Consider the following 19,207-nt stretch of genomic DNA (forward strand, 5'->3'; position numbering starts at 1 on the left):
TTATGCATCTTCACTAACATTTGAATTATCTTGAACCGATTCAAGCATATATTTAGCATTGCTGAGAGAGATTTTTACACAAAAGTATACGCTTACGAGCTTCTCAAATCCTTCTTCTATTGCTCATCATCATCTTCAGTTTTCAACAGCCATAATTTGTTCTATATCCAAAGGCGATTCGTTTCAGTTTTTGCATAGCCACGATCTTCCCTTTGTGTTTCCACTTGATTTAACCTGAAACACAATTCCTTAAGTTAGTGGAATTGTACTGATTAACGCCGAACAATTCGTGTTGTGGGTGATAAGTGATGAATCTATATGGATCTAACATAAATTGGAATATGATTTTACAGATCAAAGAACAAAGATCCAATTTTATCTTGAGACAAAGCAATGCAACAAGAAAACTATTGATCTTCAAGAAGATAGAGGAGTACAATCAAGAAGATAAATCCGGTCATCCTCAAGAAGATATTTCCATCAAGATTTCGAGCGCTAACTAAACCAAGAAACGACTCAAGAAATCAGTATCTCCTAAACAAAACTACCTCTCTACTCAAGATCACTATCTGTTCTCGCTTCTTCATCACTTTCTTCGCACAAATCCTCGGGAGGATCATACACAATCATTCCAGGGAAAAGCTCCAAGAAATCATCTTTCACTTTCTCCCTCAATTCAGGATAAGGAACGAGTCCTTTCAGAATAACTCGAAAAGGCAGAGACAACGGCGGGTCAGGAGAATCTCTCATCTCTCCATACAATCTTATTGCTTCTAACGGAAGTTCGTTATCCAAGAACGCTCGAACAAGGTCGCCAAATGTATGCTGATCAAACAAAACTCCTTCTTTCTTTAAATCTTCCCATACTTTCTTGGTTTCATCCACTTTCTTGTTTCTTGCAAGCATCATTAGCATGTCTCTGTAAAAAAACATATCCGGTCTATACCATATTTCTCTTCTCACAACTTCATAGAGCTGAAACATCATAAGAAGAATAAACATTACACCAAACTCCATATAAACCAAACCAGTTCGGCTAATTCGATTCGGATTCGGTTTACTAGATACCAAGCGGCAAGAAGAAGTATGAAATTGAGTAACTGGTTTGGTTCGGCATTGCCAAACCGATATTACAAAAAATTTATCTTAAATATAACCGAATTCACCAACATATACAAAAATTTATCTTAAATATAACCGAATTCACCAACATATACAAAAATTTAACCGAAATATTGAAAAAACGTCAAATTTTCAATAATGAACCAAACCAATTTTGGTTTTCGGTTCCATTTCAGCACCAATTTCCAAACCGAAACATAATCATTAACACTATCAACAATCTCCATAACCAAACTTAAAACTAGGCATATGAAACCAAACCGAGAAGCTGAACCAAACCAGTTAGGCTAATTCGGTTCGGATTCGGTTTACTAGGTGAAACCAAGCAGCAAGAGGAAGCATGAAACCGGTTCGGAACTGCCAAACCGAAACTACCTAAATTTAACCAGAATCACCGAAATGTACCAAATTTAACCGAAATATTGAAAAATGTCAAATCTTCAATAATCAACCAAACCAAATATCGTTTTCGGTTCCATTTCCAAACCGAAACACCGAAATTTACGAACCGGACCGGACCAATTAACCCAAACACCCAGAATTATCCACACACAGTTCCACAATTTAACCAAATTCATTGATTATACAAAAAAATCCTAAACTGTTACTAATTTCAAAATTTAATTTTTATTACCTTCATACAGAGGAAAACTTGGTTTTGTCTCTGAAACTCAGCGAGAACAGAAACAAGATCGGATTTAAGGAGACGAGAGACATGAGAAGCAATGAATCGATCAAGTCGGACTAATTGGGTTTGGAGTCGCTTGAGCTCTTTGGCAGCGATTAAACCTTCTTTGCTCATTTCTTTCTTCCGTCTCCATATCGATAAGCTTGGGCTTGAAGCAGGTCCTGATTGGTACGTACGAGCCGAATCAACACTAATTTCTTTGGGTTTGGAACCAATTTGGCGAAGAAGATAAAGAACGAAACTTTGATGAATTGAGGATTTAGCTCTGAACATTTAAGAAGTTTTCAAGAGTTTCGAGGGTTTCGTTTCGATACAATGAGAGCAGATTTGGGTTTTACAAATTATATTTTCTTAAAACAATAGCCCGGCCCATCTTGGCCCAATAAGAAATTATATGAGAAATTAATTGATTTTTGTACAAATAAAAAAATGGTAACTGATGAAAATTCAAATTGAGCCACGACGTGGCATATGATTTCGAAAATGTGGATTGAAGAAAAAACAGACTATGATCAGTCAATTGTTATTTTGATGGAGCAAAGTATATGGTGAAAGAGTTTTATAGAGGTTATGAGAGAGATTGTGGCTATATGAGAATGCAAATATTCATCATATATGTGTTGGATATAAATGTCTAAATTAAGGTCTTAAACGGTTGGTCGGTATGCTCTAGACCAGATTAAAGTCAAACCAGTCCGCTTTTTTTCTATCATTCACATAGTTGTATGATATACTCTAAACCACTCCGGACCAATAAAATACATGTTAGCCCGCAATAAACAGTAACTGTTCCTATCCATATGTTTCTTTATACTTTAAAAATAAAGCGTACTGCAGTACTGAGTTTAGCATACCAAAATATTAGTATGCATTGTCTAGTATGTAGGAGACTGATCAACCATTCAAAGGTGTCTTAAAAATGGTTCTTAGGAATATTAAAGTAATAAATTTAAAAATAGCTCTTAAAAATGGCTCTTAAGTGTGTATTTGTTTTTTAGGTAAGCAACCCACCTTAGCTTTAAAGCTTATTTGGGAATTAATTTTAATCATTTAATTGCTAAGATCATCCTAAGAAAATTTTAAGATCTTTCCTTTAATCATGGTCTAAGTGAAAATACTCTTGGAAAATTCAGTTCACAATCTTATCATTTTTGGTGAGCACAAACTTAGAAAACGAATCAAAACATGCCATGTGTCATAAGAATTAATGATAAACTAATTTTGTACCTATTTTATTATAAGTACATTATAAAAGATAATATTAAATTGAAAATAGCTAGAATGACAGATTGTTCAATACATATTTTTTTCTTCTAAATAAGCTTCCTTTTTTCTTTTTCTTTTTGGTCAGAACTAAGAAAATAACTTCCTTATAAGCAAGGGTCATGACCATACCAAATATGACAAATTGTAACGCATATAAACCTCTATGGTCACGTTGGTAATGTGTATTGTCCAAGAACATGACTCTCATTACCCTCTACATGATATAAATATCTTAATTAACGCAAATGGAGAATCCTAATAAGGATTTAATGGAAACTAATCCAAGAAAAATACGGTCATATTGTTACATATGGTTGATAGTATGCATATTTGTATTGATTGTTTGTTCAATATTGTCCAGAGCAGAAGAAAAAGAAGGAAAAAACGAAAACGATGATCATATACCAAAGATTTACTCTGTTTTGGTTGAAGGTGAACCATTGGCCTTTCGTGCTTCTACTAACATCAACAGGTTCACATCATACATTAATTTTTTTTCGAAATTTAAAGAAATTATCATATGGAAATTTTGAATCTTCTTGGTTTAATTCATCTATAGGTTCTTGTTTCTCATCTTTCATGTTCATTCACTATATATCTTTGACTTGGCCAATTTTTAAATTTGTCATTATGTAATTCATTTATTTATTGAGGTATGACTTTTTTGATGTTTGAAAAATAGCAAAGCTATGGCATATGAAGCAAAGAAGATAGTAGAGATTCATGACGAAATACTTGGAAGCACACTTGAAAATGGAAGTTATACAAAGCTTTATAGCTTCAAACATGTCATCAATGCTTTTGCAGTCCGTACCACTGCTTCTCAGGTCCTTCCTCTTACCTAAAAGAATATATAACTCGGTTTACTTTTTTTTGTTGTTGTTTGATTTTACTGTTTTCCAAATTATAGGAGAGAAATGACTTCCAAAATTCACAAACCCTTAGTTTGATCAAATCAAATCAAACCAAACCAAACATTTTAACATTTATTGAGCGAGTTTTGAATAATTTAATAATTTTCCGTTCAATTAGGTTTGGTTCAATCTTTGCTTAATTTAGGTTGGGTAAACCGGAAACAATCCTCTTTTTGATACTTGTAGGCCAAGAAACTAAAGAAAACAAAAGGAGTGAAGGCAGTAGAAGAAGACAAAGGAGTGAAACTAATGACAACATACACTCCCGATTTCTTGGAACTTCCTCAACAAGTCTGGCCTAAGATCTCCAGTGAAGGTGGCAGACGCGCAGGAGAAGATATCGTAATCGGTTTTGTGGACACTGGAATTAACCCTACTCATCCGAGCTTCGCCGCACTCGATCTCACAAACCCTTACTCATCAAATCTCTCACGTTTGAAATTCTCCGGCGACTGTGAGACCGGTCCTCTCTTCCCCGCTGGATCTTGTAACGGAAAAATCATATCCGCTAGGTTCTTTTCCGCCGGAGCTCGAGCTTCCGTGGCTCTCAACTCCTCATTGGATATACTCTCTCCGTTCGATGCCTCCGGCCACGGAAGGTATAAATGTCTCTATCTTTTGAAGGAATTTTGTTAAATACCATTTTGAATTTGATGAATCACTTTTCAAACATACCATCAAGGTAAACTCTACTCAAAATATATCACTAGTCAACTATTATAAATACATGTCTATATTTTTTAGTCAACTACTAATCTATTTTTTCATTTGGTGAACTATAAAGATATGTTCATATTTTGTTGGGAGAATATTGAGATGGGCCTGTGGAGTTGACTCTAAATATTTACAGTAAATATTTTTGGTTTCAAAAATTAGGTTGTAAAAACAATAACTTATGTTAAAGTCTTAACGGCCATATTTTGGGGTAAATTATGTCTTTATGTGTTTGTAAAGTGGTCTATACATTGTTTTGTAAGTTTGTTATGCATTGTATGTGTTGCATAAGTGTTTACTACTTGGTCGTTTGGTTCAGCCACGTGGCATCTATCGCAGCCGGCAACGCTGGTGTTCCAGTGATCGTCGACGGATTCTTCTACGGACAAGCCAGCGGTATGGCCCCACGTGCACGGTTCGTCACATCATTCAGATTAATTAGCTCATATAATAGAAGATTGAAGCCTAAATGATACTATGTTCGAGTTATTTTTATTTGTTCACGTGGCAGAATAGCTGTTTACAAGGCGATTTATCCATCAATTGGAACTCTTGTTGACGTAATTGCAGCCATCGACCAAGTAAACAATGCTCTATAAACAAGACTATAACCTGCGATCTTTAATCAATTTTATTTACTTATTTTAATTTTGTCACGCAGGCAATTATGGACGGCGTAGATGTATTGACACTATCGGTGGGACCGGACGAACCACCGGTGGATAAACCGACGGTACTCGGGATATTCGATCTATCAATGCTATTGGCTAGAAAGGCTGGGGTATTTGTGGTGCAAGCCGTAGGGAATAATGGCCCGTCACCGTCTTCTGTCTTGTCTTATAGTCCGTGGGTCGTCGGGGTTGCCGCAGGAAGTACGGACCGGTCTTATCCTGCCTCCCTTATTCTTGACGGTGGCCAGACCGTTTATGGCGTCGGCCTATCAGGTAAAAATCTAATTCACTTTTATTTATTTTTTAAATGACTTAAACTCTATACGTAAATTGGTTATGATATTCATAATTTTATTTTTCTTTTTACATTTTGAAATTAAAGGTCCAACCCTTGGAGCTCCATTACTTCAACACAGGCTAGTCTTAGCCAGAGACGCTGTTAGAACAAACGGCTCGGTTCTACAACCCCTAAGAAGTGACATTGAAGAATGCCAGCGTCCAGAGAATTTTGACCCAGCCGCGGTTTTTGGAACTATTGTGATATGTACATTTTCTGATGGCTTCTACAATCAGATGTCGACCGTTCGAGCCATCACCCAAACCGCTAGGAATCTTGGTTTCATGGGTTTTATACTCATTGCAAATCCTAGATTCGGTGATTATGTTGCAGAACCAGTGTTATTTTCGGCTCCTGGTATTCTAATCCCTACAGTATCAGCTGCCCAGGTAATTTCATCAATAAATCCATCATAAACATTGCAAGAAATAACAGTGCTTTCTTTAGGTAAAGTAATAGAAATAATTGTCATAACATAGTTTTGGGCGAAAAAATATTCGGCTCCTTGTTTATGTTGAACTATTTGACACAATAAAAATAGTAGACATAAGTATTGATCAGCAAGAGAAGCCAAAAGATTAGGCAGTAAATGTTATAAGAAGGATATATAGTAGAATCTAGCAAATATATAAGTTCGAATATGTAATTTGTTGTGGAGGAAGAAGACTATATTACATAGTATGTTACTTAGTAATAATGAAATCCACATTTATGTGTAGCAATGAACTTGAGTGGAGTACGTCACTACAAACTGACCATTTGATTTGCATTGTAATTATATTTCAAGGTTTTCCTCTACATATATTGAGACTTTATCATGTTAGATTATTTTGAGGTACTACGAAGAGAAAACCTACAGAGACAAGAGAGGAATAGTGACACAATTTGGGGCACGTGGAAGAATTGATGAAGGACGGAACTCGGTCTTCGCCGGAAAAGCACCGGTCGTGAGCAGATTCTCTTCGAGAGGACCAGCTTTTATTGATGCAAATCGGAATCTTTTAGATGTGCTTAAGCCAGATATTCTTGCACCTGGTCACCAAATATGGGGAGCCTGGAGCCTCCCTAGTGCCTTTGATCCTATTCTCACTGGTTTTAACTTCACACTCCTCATATTTTGTTATCTTATGAAATATACTCCCATAAGTTTAAAATTGATCATTTTTTGAGTAGGACGGAGCTTTGCAATATTGTCGGGAACAAGCATGGCCACTCCTCATATAGCGGGGATTGGTGCACTCATAAAACAGCTTAATCCTTCTTGGACTCCGGCCATGATTGCATCGGCCATCTCCACCACGGCCAACGAATACGACAGTTCTGGTGAAGTTATATCAGCGGAGTCTTATGAAATAAGTGGATTATTTCCTTCTAATCATTTCGATCATGGCGCGGGCCATGTTAATCCTGCTAGAGCCTTAGATCCTGGACTGGTTTTACCCGCTGGTAAGTTTTTTACATATCATGGGAAAGAAATGATAAATTACAAATTTTGTGCTATTGATGTAGTAAAACAAAAAAAATTATAGTTAACTTTTGTAATATCATTATTTTTTGTGGCATTGGACCAGGTTTTGAAGACTACATAAGTTTCTTGTGTTCACTGCCAAACATTAACCCGGTCACAATTCGAGCCGCAACTGGAGTCTCGTGCACCACTGCACTTAGCCACCCGGCGAACCTTAACCATCCGTCAGTGACTATATCTGCCCTTAAAGAGTCACTTGTGGTGAGAAGAAGTTTCCAAAACGTCTCAAACAAGACTGAGACATATCTTGGTTCGGTTTTACCTCCCAATGGTACAACTGTACGGTTAACCCCATCTTATTTTACCGTACCACCACAGAGAACTCAAGATCTGGATATCGAATTCAATATCACACAAGTCTTAACCAAGTTCACATTTGGTGAAGTTGTTCTTACCGGAAGCTTAAACCATATTATAAGAATACCGTTGTCAGTTAAAACCATTTGAAAACATAAAATTTTCTTGTTTCTTGTCGATCTCATTTAAAATAAGGTATTTATTTTTACTTTTTTTCTTCCAACGAAATGGTTATTGACACTTTATATAATAGGAACGAACATAAGTTTTTTCATATAATGATTGGAGTTATTTTCTTTTTTTTTCAACGGCTCTCACTGATTTAGCCACATATAGTGTAAACAATATACTTACTCAAATAAAGTGCAAGCGTACTTCGTTACAAGCTACTAAAACCGTGTGATGGTTGAGAGAAATACAATCTAATTACACCTATGAAAGGATCAAAGTATAATTACACATATGAGCCTAGTTATACATATAAAAGGATCACACTATGATTACACATATGAGCCTAATACACATGAAAGTGTCATGCAGATATGAAATCTTTAAAGATCTAAGATGTTTCGACAATATATATGTTGAATTATATACTTAATTAGACCAAAAATTCATGACGATACTAATATTGTGGTCTAGGAGGGCGTGGCCCAAGAGGTCCTGAAAACCAAGTAGCCCCGGGAGGTGGAGGTGGTGGGTCAGGTCCCGGAGGAGGTGGAGGAGGTGGCTGAGGTCCTGGAGGAGGTGGAGGAGGGCGAGGCTCTGGAGGCCGTGCTCTTGGTGGCGGTGAATGGTGGAAAGGAGGAGAAGGAGGACGATGAGGAGGAGGATGAGGCATTTTGTGCTTTGTTATTGCAATATCTGTCTTGTGTACTTCGTTCATATATAAACATCAAGATGAAGAATCATTGTTACCGACAAGTCTTTGAAGTGTAAACAAGTCCCTCATTAATTAGGTGCTCAGTAGAATGGTAGTTATCCACCTAATCCTTCTAGCTAGCTTTAATTATTCTGGAAGGATTTCATACTTATGCATGTGTAGAGATTAATTTGCTTAAATATTTTTTAATTGATTATAATTTTAAAATACTAGGAGTACACTATATATAGTATTTTAATTGTCAACAAATCGAATAACAAATATATAATTATAATTTTAGTTAATTAATTGTCTTTTGTTATTCGATTTGCATCCTTTTGGTTTAGATTTAGCTAGAGAGTTTAGTTAAGAAAATAATAATCCAAAAATGTAAACAGTAACGGTTTAGAATTTAAGTAATATGATTACATCTATATGTGTATATATGTTTAGAATATAAAATTTTAGGGCCTAACTGGTTTAAATGTAGTTGACTTGGTCGAATCCCGATGATCAAAAGGAAAATCTTGACTTAGCAGTAGCGGTTGCGGTTGCGGCTTCAAGCGTTACCAAACGTTTTGAACGACTAGTTTAGTGTTTGAAAATGGGTGCGTTTGCGGGAGTTTTATGATTGATAAACCAGCGAGTGCGGTAGCAGTTAAATAAAAAATTGACCAAAATAAATAAAAAAATATTGCAAAAAATAAAATAAAAACACCAATATATTATTATGATAATATTAGAAAAATTGAACATACTAAGAATTAAAAATATAAACGAAGTACTAAAAATACTTATTCAAAAATAAAGAAATTTTGTAACAAGATAGTATTTTATGCATCTGGTTTAACATCAAAAATTGCATCAAGTAATGGGACAAACTATAAATAACGTTGAATTCAATCAAAAAGCAAGTGAGTTTCTATTCGAAAAAATAAATCGAAACATATATTCAATCAAAAAGCAAAGGAATACGTAATGAAAAAAAAAACGATGTCATGACAAATATTCAAAAAGTTACACATGAGGTGATAAATGAATAAAAGGATATATGATACTTACGTTTGATTCTTGATTTTCATCAGTTTGGGTGGAAGACATTGAGAGAATAGGGTTTCAGAATATTATTAGGGTTTCTGATGAGAATGTGATACAAAGATGAAAGATATATATATGATTAATATATATTATAATAATTATAAGTAAACGTTTGATTTTTTTTTTGTTTTTAATTCAACCGCTACCGCCCGCAACTGCAAACGCTTGCGGGAAAGAGCTTTTGAAATTCAGCGATTTCGAACGATTCGAAGCGGTTTCTATGATTGGTACCAACCGCTAACAACCGCAACCGACCGCTAACAACCGCTAGGAGGGTGCTAGCGGGAGAACCAATCAAGCCCTTAGTTATTTCTTTTATATACATACAATTTAGTTTGATTTAGTTACATTAAAATTAGATTTGATACTTCTGGTTAGAAAACAAAAATTAGTAACCAGTTTAATTCTTTTGGTTATCAATTAACACTTATCTCTCATGTTTCTTACCGTTCGGGTTTACTAAACCAAATCTTGGTATTTTCAGCACCAAAATAACCCCAACCCAAATACCAATAATAGACCACTAGAATGACTGTAGCCGCTACAAATACCATAGAAAATTAGAAAATATGAAAACCGTTTAAAATACTGAACCGAACCGAACCAACAATGTAAAACAAATTAATAATCAATCTTCATTACACATACACTCTTTACATCTTGGGTAACGGTAAACGCTGCGTCCCGTTGGTCTAACCAATACATGTTTGGTTTGCCTAACCGTCTTTCTCACTCTCTGCTCGAACACTTTCCACTCTATAGTATTGTTCTTCAACAATATGTCTGAGAATCTCCGTTTGTTCGGTCTAATCGTCGGCATTTTTCCTGCACCGTAATATATCCGGTAACCCGAGACCAGAGACGACAATTGGCTCCCTGAATCCGTCATCGCAAAGGCGTCCGATGCAGCGCAGGCAATGAAATCAAGAACCGCTAGCTACACAACCGAAAATAGCAAAAAATATATAAATCTCGCATTTCAGTTTGGCTGGAAAAGTTAACCGATAAACCGAAAAGTAGTTAGTTCAAGCGGTTTTTCATTTCACCTGAGATGAGAAATTTTTGAAAGGCTCTAGCTCCGTTTCAGAGAGTACATTCTCTTTGGTGACTAGATTCGGGTAGAGACTCGTTAAAGCGGCTAACCGTTTATTCCCACCGTATATATTTGCACCAGCCACGAAAACACGGGTCTTCCGATTGAAACCGAGACCTGCAAGCATAAGCACGGCTTCTTCAGGTGATAACGGACAAAGCCCTTCCATTCTCAGATCGTCCGGAGAGGGCATTCTGCAAGACCAAAAACAGAGCATTGCATGTGAAATAGAATCCGCTATGATAAGGTTAAAAAGATTAAAGATAGGAAAGAAACAAACTTCTGTGTCTTTGTTAGATTTGCCAGTGTCGGAAAATGCTTTTCCCGGTAAGCATCAAGTTCCGCCTTTTCTGCATCGCCTCCTCCGAAGTAACAGAGAGAATGAGCCACCATGTCGATTTCAAACCTGAGATGGACCGCTAGATACTTAGAAGCCTTATGGAGGGGACCCGCCTTTTTGTCCAATATGAAGGACGCAAATTTTGGACCGACGAGATAAGGGTCAACCGGTGCAAGGTGTGATCCACTATCTCGCAATCTCCTCACAAGAATCGCACCCGTTTCTTGTATCTTCGGAACGAAGTTTAACGCATGAAAATTACATCTACACCGCAGCCTCTACTCCCCAAAAGAAAGTTGGATCAGTAAGGGTCAGATATCGATATCCACGGTGCTAAAAGAAAGTCTTTTACCTGTAACTCAAACGGTATGGGGTCAAAGGCCAAACGGTTTCCGAATCCGAAGAAATGGACGACTCTGTTTTTGAGTAGAAGAGGAAGAATGTGCTTCATATAAAACCCGGGCTTGGCTTCTTTCATGACATCTATATCCGTGACCTTAAAAGACAAAACGTATAAAAAAGAAATACATCAGAAAAAAGAGACAAAGATAAAATCGGTTTTTAGACTAAAAGTGGTATAAGGAACTCACGACGCTGCCAATAGCCTCAAGATCTAGAGACTGGAGCTCTTTTGGTAGTTTCTTTACAATCCGGATATCAGGAGAGAGATACTTGATAAAATGTTCCACCTGATAGATATCTCCAAACTGACTATGAGGCCACATATATACGAATTCAAGAATGTCAAGATTCGATGTTGAGTAAAAAGCATGAATAATAAGAGAAGAAGTGAGAGAACGGAGGGACCTTACAATAGTTACCTTGCATCGGTCCAGACATCACTGAACATGAATTTGGGAACAACGAGAGTCGCATTGAGCATCCGCGCAACAACAACAATGTTACAAACCTGTTTGTAATTTCCCGTGAAATCCAGCGGTTAGTCGATAAAAAAAGTCGTACTAAGTAATGTGTACGCAATCACAACTTACAGCAACTCTCTGCTGGTTGATCCCGCCATTCGCAGTCACCATTATATATCCATTTTTCCCATCTAAAATCCACACATAAAAGATAACCAAAATCAGAAAAACTTATAAATAAAGATTTAGCACGAGAAGTAAACTCTCGGAGAGTAAGAGTAAGAGACCACTAGGCTTCCAGGAACGTTGATCAGCACAAGGCTTCCAAGCTTGGTCCTTCGGTTCTCTCCATAGCTCTTTCGGCTCAAGCTTGTTTTGCCCCTAGCAAAAACAATGTCTCGGTTGGTAGGCTTTTCGGTTTAAGAAATCGAAATGTCGAAAGCGGAAAGGATAATACCTCAGCCAAAGCATGAGCAGCATAAGCCAACAATCTACCATAGGTCCCATTATATTTCTTCTTTGGTTTTCCCATCTTTTTCTTCTCTCCATGCTACCAAATCAGATTCACACAAACATCAAATGAAACTTCCATAAACATCAATCCAAATGCAAAAATCATGTCATATTATTACATTACATAAACTTACCATTTACCACAATAATTTCATACTTCATCTAGCAAAATCTTAAAAAGGTAATAACTCTAACTTTATCTCCTAACGATGTTTGGTTGAATTACCATTTACCACAGCAGTTTCACATTTCATCTAACAAATCTTTATTTTTCTCTAACAAAATCTTTATTTGAGTTAACAGTATATTAGACCAAAAGTTTAATTTTTTACACAGATTAACCATTTGGTTAAATTAAAGATCCTTCTTTTTTTAACTATATTTGGGGATTTGAAATTGACTTGACAAGAAACAGACTGTTAAAAAGTTTAAGTTAACAACAAAAATTGACCAATCACATTTTTAATTTTAACTAATTACCTGTACATTTGCCGACACTTTAACGGATACCCGTTTCATACTCGGGTTCGGATCCGGGTTCAATTTCGGTTTAAGATTCGGTTTTTTCGAGAAACCTCTCCGTAGCCAAGCTCGTCCTTCATGAAGCTGAGAGAGCATAAACCAATTAACAAAAATGAAGAAACCAACAAGTGCGATTACACACGCGGCGGTTTTCGCCGTTCTGATTCGTTTCCTCTTTGCTCTCTTAACCGGATTTTTCAAACTCCGGTTTGGATCTCCGTTGATCCAAGACAAAATCGACCCAATAAAATCCGACCCGGTATTACGAATCTTGTCACCAGCTACTTCTGAGAACCAACCCGGACCGAGTCGAGTCGGTGATTGAACCGGAGAAGCTCCTCCTCCACCTCCATGGATCAGATCTTGGACTCGAACATCGCGAGTCTCTGGTTTCTCTTCGTCAGGTCTCTCCGTAGCCATAGATAAACTAACACAGCTCTCTTGTTCAGAGAGAAAGATTTGTTGATTTAACGAAGCTAGTGAAGAAAGAGAGAAGAGAGTGTTTTTTTTGCTCGAATTTCAGTGATGATTTTTTTTTTTTGTCTGAACGTAATTATTAATTTTTTCTTTAATCCTTGAGATTGACGATGGTATTAATTTAAGGTCCCTGTCCTTTTAAATTATTTTTAATCTTTACCTTTTATTTTACCTATTGCGAAATATAACCTTATGAGTTATGTCTATTGAGGTTTAAAAGTTTAAAGAAAGGAAAAACGGTCTATTTCCCCACGAGAACTATGACATCATAACAGATAGAGCCCAATCTATGACTACGATTCAGATGTCCCCGAGAAAATACTTCTCCACCTATATTTCTCCGAATAGATAGTTTTCATCTTATATCTCCCCTGAATAAATAGGTCTCATCTAATTACACATGACCATCGGTTTTACTCGGTATATTGTTTGTTTAACCAATTTACTAAGATAGCAAACCGGACTAAACCTAATCTTAACCCGATTTCAACCCAATTCCCTAATAAACTCGATTTCAACCCGTTTCTCGTGCTCATCATCATCGTCATCCAAACTCAGAGATTTTTTTTTTTTTTTTTTTTGGTAAACATCCAAACTCAGAGATGAAACAAAGGATCTCTTTTTTACCAATCTTCCTCCAAGGTTTGAAATCTTTTCCTGATTTTAGACCTATCGTTTTCTTCTCTATCAATCATGAATCAAAATTCAATCGCCAGTGCTCTTCAACCTCAAAGGTTCCAGAGCCCAAAATCGAGATCAATGAATATCCAATTCCACGGCAGAGCCACCACCACCGACGTTCGCCGTCGTCATCCCAACACATGATTTGATGAAACAACCGGAGTTGAAGCAGATCCCAAATCTGAGACGATGTTCTCTACTTCTCTTGCTGATGGTTTAACAAAACGACGACGTATCTATCATCCGCCATAAACAATTCGAGTTTTTAGACTTTGTTTCCACTCAATTCCATGCCGGTGAAATCATTCGCTGCCCAATTCGTAAAAAAGCGGTAAGCATAGGGAAGAAGAGAAGCAAAAAAAAAAAAAAGTCTAGAAGGAATAGAGAGATGAGGTCATGAAATTTATGAGACCTTGTGATAAGAATCATAAATCCGGTTCTATCACCTTTTCTAGAACTAGTGGCATTAGGAAGACCGATGTATCAGAGTAGGAAGCTGAAGATGTAGAAGAAGAAAAAGAGAAAGGTGATGATCACTGAAAGAAATGAAGAATTGAAACATAGAAAAACTGAAATGAATGTACGTGTGGGAATGATTCATAATAAGATGGGAAACCCAAGATGGAGGAGAGTAAAGTTTTGTTTTTGTGAGAAATTTTGCCATTGATGGTACGGATGTTGCAGACATCAATTTCTCGTTCAACAGGTTTTAGAATGGATCAAATTTTTGGTCAATTGGGTTTTTCAAATCAGTCATGTTGGGTTAGAGTGGTTTTCTATCCGGTTTAGTTTGTAAACCGATTAAATCAGATTTATGGAGAAATAGATGAAAAATATTGATTCGAGGAGATATAGATTGAGAAATATTTTTTCGGGGATATCTGGATCGTAGTCATAGATTGGGCTCTATCTGTTATGATGTTATAGTTCTCGTAGGGAAATAGACCGTTTTTCCTTAAAGAAATTAATTAATCAAGTATACTGTTTAGTTATTATAAAGAAATAGTATATCAATAATGTTGTTGAGTATTAATTATGAATAATTTTTCACTTAGTGACGTGTACAGTTGGATTAGCTCCAACCAACTAGGTAAATAATAATACTATTGATTACTAGTTTACCACTACTATCTACAGCTGGTTGAAAGCTATATTTATGTAACTTGAATAATTTTTCATTGTGTTTCATAACATAAACAAGCAATTTAGTGTCAAAAACAAAAATACAAATTGCAAGCATGTGTGAGTAATATTGGGCTTTATTGGGGGGCCTATATACATGTGGCTATGTGGGCCTTAAAATACGCTTTCTGCAAATCAGAAAAATATGATTTTTATCGGGACCTAGACATTTGTTATTGGTGTTATTATTATTTTTTTTTTGTCATCCGAAATTAATTAGAGCTCAAAAGAACCATTTCTGAGGAATGTTGTTTACATAAGTGATATGAAGCGGTTCTGTACGAACTTTTCGTGCTAGATTATCCGCCTTAACATTAGCCCTACGAGAAATTAAAGATAAAGAAAAAGATGAAAACTCCTCCTTGTCGCTATGAAATTCCTCCAAATACACTGAAAACGCCGGCCATTCGGTTAGAGAAGACACCATCTTCACCAGGTCTGAACAGTCTGTAAAGAACGCTACCTCTTGATTATCTGCACCAATCATAGACTTCATCGCCCAGAGAAGGGCCTCGACTTCGGCATGTAGTGGAGATAGACTTCTACGGAGGTTCGCAGCTCCCATGGTTGGCGGCTCTCCATTTGACGATATACAAAACCAACCTGTACCGGAGAACTTATCACTTTCTTTCCATGATCCATCCACAAAACAACGGTATCCCGAATACTCCGTCTCAAGTGAAACATCCCTCCCTCGAATTCCATTTACCAAGTGCACAGAACCATGATTTTCATTATGGAGCTCAATTTGAGCGGACTGCCACAATTGTGCCTCTTTTTCCGCTAATCGTAATACTTCTAATGGGTCTGTATCTATGTTTTCAAAGATCTTTTCGTTCCTTGATTTCCAAATATACCAAATTATCCATGGGAAGGCTGATGAATCAACTTCCGTAGGTATTCTCCAAAATAAGTGATACAAATTCGTAAAATTAGATTCCGTGGGGAAAACCCCCATAGCCGTAGGAATCTGTGAAAGCGCCCAAATCTGCCGTGCCGGGTGGCACTGAAAGAGTGTATGATTGATCGTTTCCTCTGCTGCGCCACATCTGGCACAACCCGTGTCACAATCAATTCCCCTTTTCTGCAACTTTTCCGTAACCGGTACACATCCCGTTAAGATTTGCCATATAAAATAGCGTATCTTAGGTGGACACTGTACTTGCCAAGAATATGCTTTTAACGGGTTGATATTAGGGCCAAAACAGTTTAAATTGGTCTCCGACTTTTCCATCCGTGTAGAATGATATCCCGATTTGACTGTATATTTTCCAGATTTTGTAAAATGCCAACCAAAAAAATCTTCTTTTGTTGGCGAACCCACAAGTATAGCGCTTATTAGAGCGACATCTTCTGGATTAAAGATCGCTCTTAAAAGATCAATATTCCAAAAATTTGACCGACTATCTATAAGGTCTTTAACTTTTAAAGATGGGTCAGCAACTGAACCATTACTTTTTGCTGGTCTCGGGAATTGAGTTGGAATCCAGGGATCCTCCCACACCGAGATGGATGTCCCAGATCCGACTCTTTTAATAAGTCCTTTATTAACCAGAGATCTAACTGAACAAATACTCCGCCATCCATATGATGGGGAATATGATTTTATATTTTCCAAAGGATTGGATTTCCTAAAATACCGTCCTTTAAACACTTTTGCGAATAGAGAATCTGGAACCGTAATCAACCGCCATAATTATTTTGCTAGTAAAGCTGAATTAAAATCGTCCACATTCCGAAATCCTATCCCCCCTTCCGATTTGCTATTGCACAATTTGTTCCAAGCCATCCAGTGCATACCTCTGGAGTCACCATTTGAGCTCCACCAGAAATTTGCTACCGCGCTAATAAGTTTAGAAATGATTGTTTTCGGTAGTCTGAAGCACGACATAACATAAGTTGGTAATGCTGCAGCTACCGATTTAATCATCACTTCTTTTCCCCCTTTTGATAAAAATTTGGCCGACGAACCGTTAATCCTTGTTTGTAGTCTATCTCTAACAAAAATTTTTTTTTTGTCTTGGAGCCCCCTAAACTCTCCGGCAATCCGAGATAAGAACCAATACCACCGATATTATTTGTTCTTATTTGTTAAGGGAACTTATTAATTTCCTTTTGTCAGATCAGGCCATTTTTTTTTTGGTTTTATTAAAGGCACATGCAAACAGCTACTATTAACTTACTTTTTCAAGATAAATAAATTAAGAATTTAAAATTATATTCTCAACCATTTTTTTGTTTGTTTTAAATATTTATTCATAGCATTTTTTTGAATTTATTATTCATAGCATTTGATACAAAGGTTTACCTTTTTGGACATGGTACCACAACTACAAGCACTAATTTAATGAGAGTGTTAAAAAACAATTACAGTTTTGATGTAATCCCAGTTAGTCTTAACCCATGTCTTTAGATAAACTAGATGAATACCCACGCTACGCGTGGGTTTGTTTTAAAAGTTGTTAATAACAAATTATTTTGATTGTTCTTGTTGCTAGTTAATCACCCGCTTTACACCGAGGTTTTTTCCGGGTTTTTTTTTTAATTTTGATTTATTTGATGTTATATTATGATAAATGTAATTTTTAATTATCTAATCATTTACTCATACAATGAACAACTATTCTTAGTATTAAAATACATTTTCAACCAACATACTCAACAATGCATCACTCACACAATCCGTAAACAATCTTTCCTAAACCAATTTTATAGATGGTAATGTTAGGATTATAGAACCTCCAAAATTTGATGACCTTACGTACTCTTCACCCTCAGTGTCATATATAGATCAAAAAATGAAGAGAAAAACTTACTCAAACCATTAGCTAATCCACTATACTATTATCCACTCATATTTTGAGTTAAGATTACAAAAATTAGCGAAAAAAACTTTGGAGTATATAAAACCAATAAAATAATTTCATGGAAAAAAACATAAAATAACAAATAAGTTAGTATTAGTAAAAATCAATATGTAAAATTAAATAATATATATAATTAAATAATAAATATATTATTAACTTGTGAAATAGATTTTCAAATTCATATGGGTCATCCCTCATGAGCTATTGTGTTTTCCCCATTTGACATTAATAATTAGAAGCTGATGTGTAAAAAATAAAAGCTGACTCATATTAATGAAATGTTTTGATTGGATAGAAAAAAAGCTGATGTGGCATCTCCAGAAGAACCTAAAATGCTGACGTGGCGATCATATGGAGAGAGATAGCCTCCTTTCATATATGATTTCTGTGATAAATTATGTATACTGGAAGGTGGTCATTAGTTAAGAAAAAGAAGAATAATGTAGCTAGCTAGATTATTCACATAGATTTGGACGTAAGAATTATATTGGGAATAAAATAAACAAAAAGGTGATTCATACTTCAACGTGATGGCACGCTATTTCGCAAAACGCGAACGAATGAGTGGAAGAACAAAAGAATAGTTGACTAAAAACGACGTTTTATATAAAATATAAACGATGTCGTTGTGACTAATAAGCTAGAAGTTACCGTTACCTCCCCACAAATAAGCTACAAGTTTTGGTTATGGACAGAATCAAAAGATGTCCAATCTGATGTGTAATCTATAGTTGAATATTTATATAATCGCTATATTTTTGTTTGCATCCGGATTTAACCTGTGATTTAGATTATTTTTTGATGTTGGTTCTGATTTGTAACCATATTATTGTTTCGGATATATCATTTACGTTGAAACCAATCACAAACACAGTATCAACTAGCAGTATTCTCATATTTATTTGTACAGTTACCTCTCACCGTTTTTGTAACAACTTGATATTTTTACCGTTCTATTGTTGAAAAACACACATCGATTTGTATCACTAATCAGATTCATCATTAATTAGGAAATTAACAAAAATAATCAAGACTCATATACATTTAGAAAATATAGTATTACTAATAATTTAATTAGAAATGTACAAGCTATTTTCATGATTTTTTAACTTGAGCCAACTATGAAGTCATTATCTTATTTTGGGAACAAAGTCATTGTTTTATTTATTTGA

The 19,207-nt window shown here is 35.9% G+C and overlaps 3 protein-coding genes and 1 long non-coding RNA gene across 5 annotated transcripts; 1 reads left to right on the forward strand and 3 right to left on the reverse strand.

Moving 5' to 3' along the window:
- LOC9322540 (pentatricopeptide repeat-containing protein At1g62350) lies at positions 1-2,205 on the reverse strand. 2 transcript variants are annotated; one of them, XM_021010279.1, is made up of 3 exons: positions 1,757-2,205; positions 549-975; positions 1-234 (listed from the first exon to the last, which is right to left on the reverse strand). In XM_021010279.1, exons 1-2 carry the CDS (start codon positions 2,081-2,083, stop codon positions 553-555), a joined length of 750 nt encoding a protein of 249 aa, XP_020865938.1. In that variant the 5' UTR covers positions 2,084-2,205; the 3' UTR covers positions 1-234; positions 549-552. The 2 variants fall into 2 exon arrangements, with proteins under 2 accessions (XP_020865938.1, XP_002888032.2); XM_002887986.2 differs by lacking the exon at positions 1-234 and having other exon boundaries at positions 320-975; positions 1,757-2,204.
- A 1,125-nt stretch (positions 2,206-3,330) lies between these two features.
- Positions 3,331-7,760, forward strand: LOC9324096 (subtilisin-like protease SBT2.4). Its single transcript, XM_002886428.2, has 10 exons — positions 3,331-3,548; positions 3,759-3,903; positions 4,177-4,589; positions 5,024-5,119; positions 5,216-5,285; positions 5,366-5,648; positions 5,758-6,101; positions 6,537-6,804; positions 6,886-7,158; positions 7,284-7,760. The coding sequence occupies exons 1-10, from the start codon at positions 3,346-3,348 to the stop codon at positions 7,685-7,687; spliced, it is 2,499 nt and encodes an 832-aa protein (XP_002886474.1). The 5' UTR covers positions 3,331-3,345; the 3' UTR covers positions 7,688-7,760.
- Positions 7,761-9,989: 2,229 nt separating this feature from the next.
- On the reverse strand, positions 9,990-13,371 carry LOC9324097 (uncharacterized protein At1g04910). The gene is made up of 10 exons (XM_021035661.1): positions 12,787-13,371; positions 12,251-12,343; positions 12,081-12,174; positions 11,923-11,984; positions 11,752-11,840; positions 11,521-11,641; positions 11,283-11,426; positions 10,871-11,208; positions 10,544-10,784; positions 9,990-10,434 (listed from the first exon to the last, which is right to left on the reverse strand). Exons 1-10 carry the CDS (start codon positions 13,246-13,248, stop codon positions 10,126-10,128), a joined length of 1,953 nt encoding a protein of 650 aa, XP_020891320.1. The 5' UTR covers positions 13,249-13,371; the 3' UTR covers positions 9,990-10,125.
- An 824-nt stretch (positions 13,372-14,195) lies between these two features.
- LOC110231132 lies at positions 14,196-14,934 on the reverse strand. The gene is made up of 2 exons (XR_002334234.1): positions 14,399-14,934; positions 14,196-14,295 (listed from the first exon to the last, which is right to left on the reverse strand). It is a non-coding gene; the product is annotated as an uncharacterized LOC110231132 (long non-coding RNA).
- Positions 14,935-19,207: the final 4,273 nt, after the last annotated feature.

This window comes from Arabidopsis lyrata (genome assembly GCF_000004255.2).
Source record: "Arabidopsis lyrata subsp. lyrata unplaced genomic scaffold ARALYscaffold_2, whole genome shotgun sequence".
NCBI classification, from domain to species: domain Eukaryota; kingdom Viridiplantae; phylum Streptophyta; class Magnoliopsida; order Brassicales; family Brassicaceae; genus Arabidopsis; species Arabidopsis lyrata.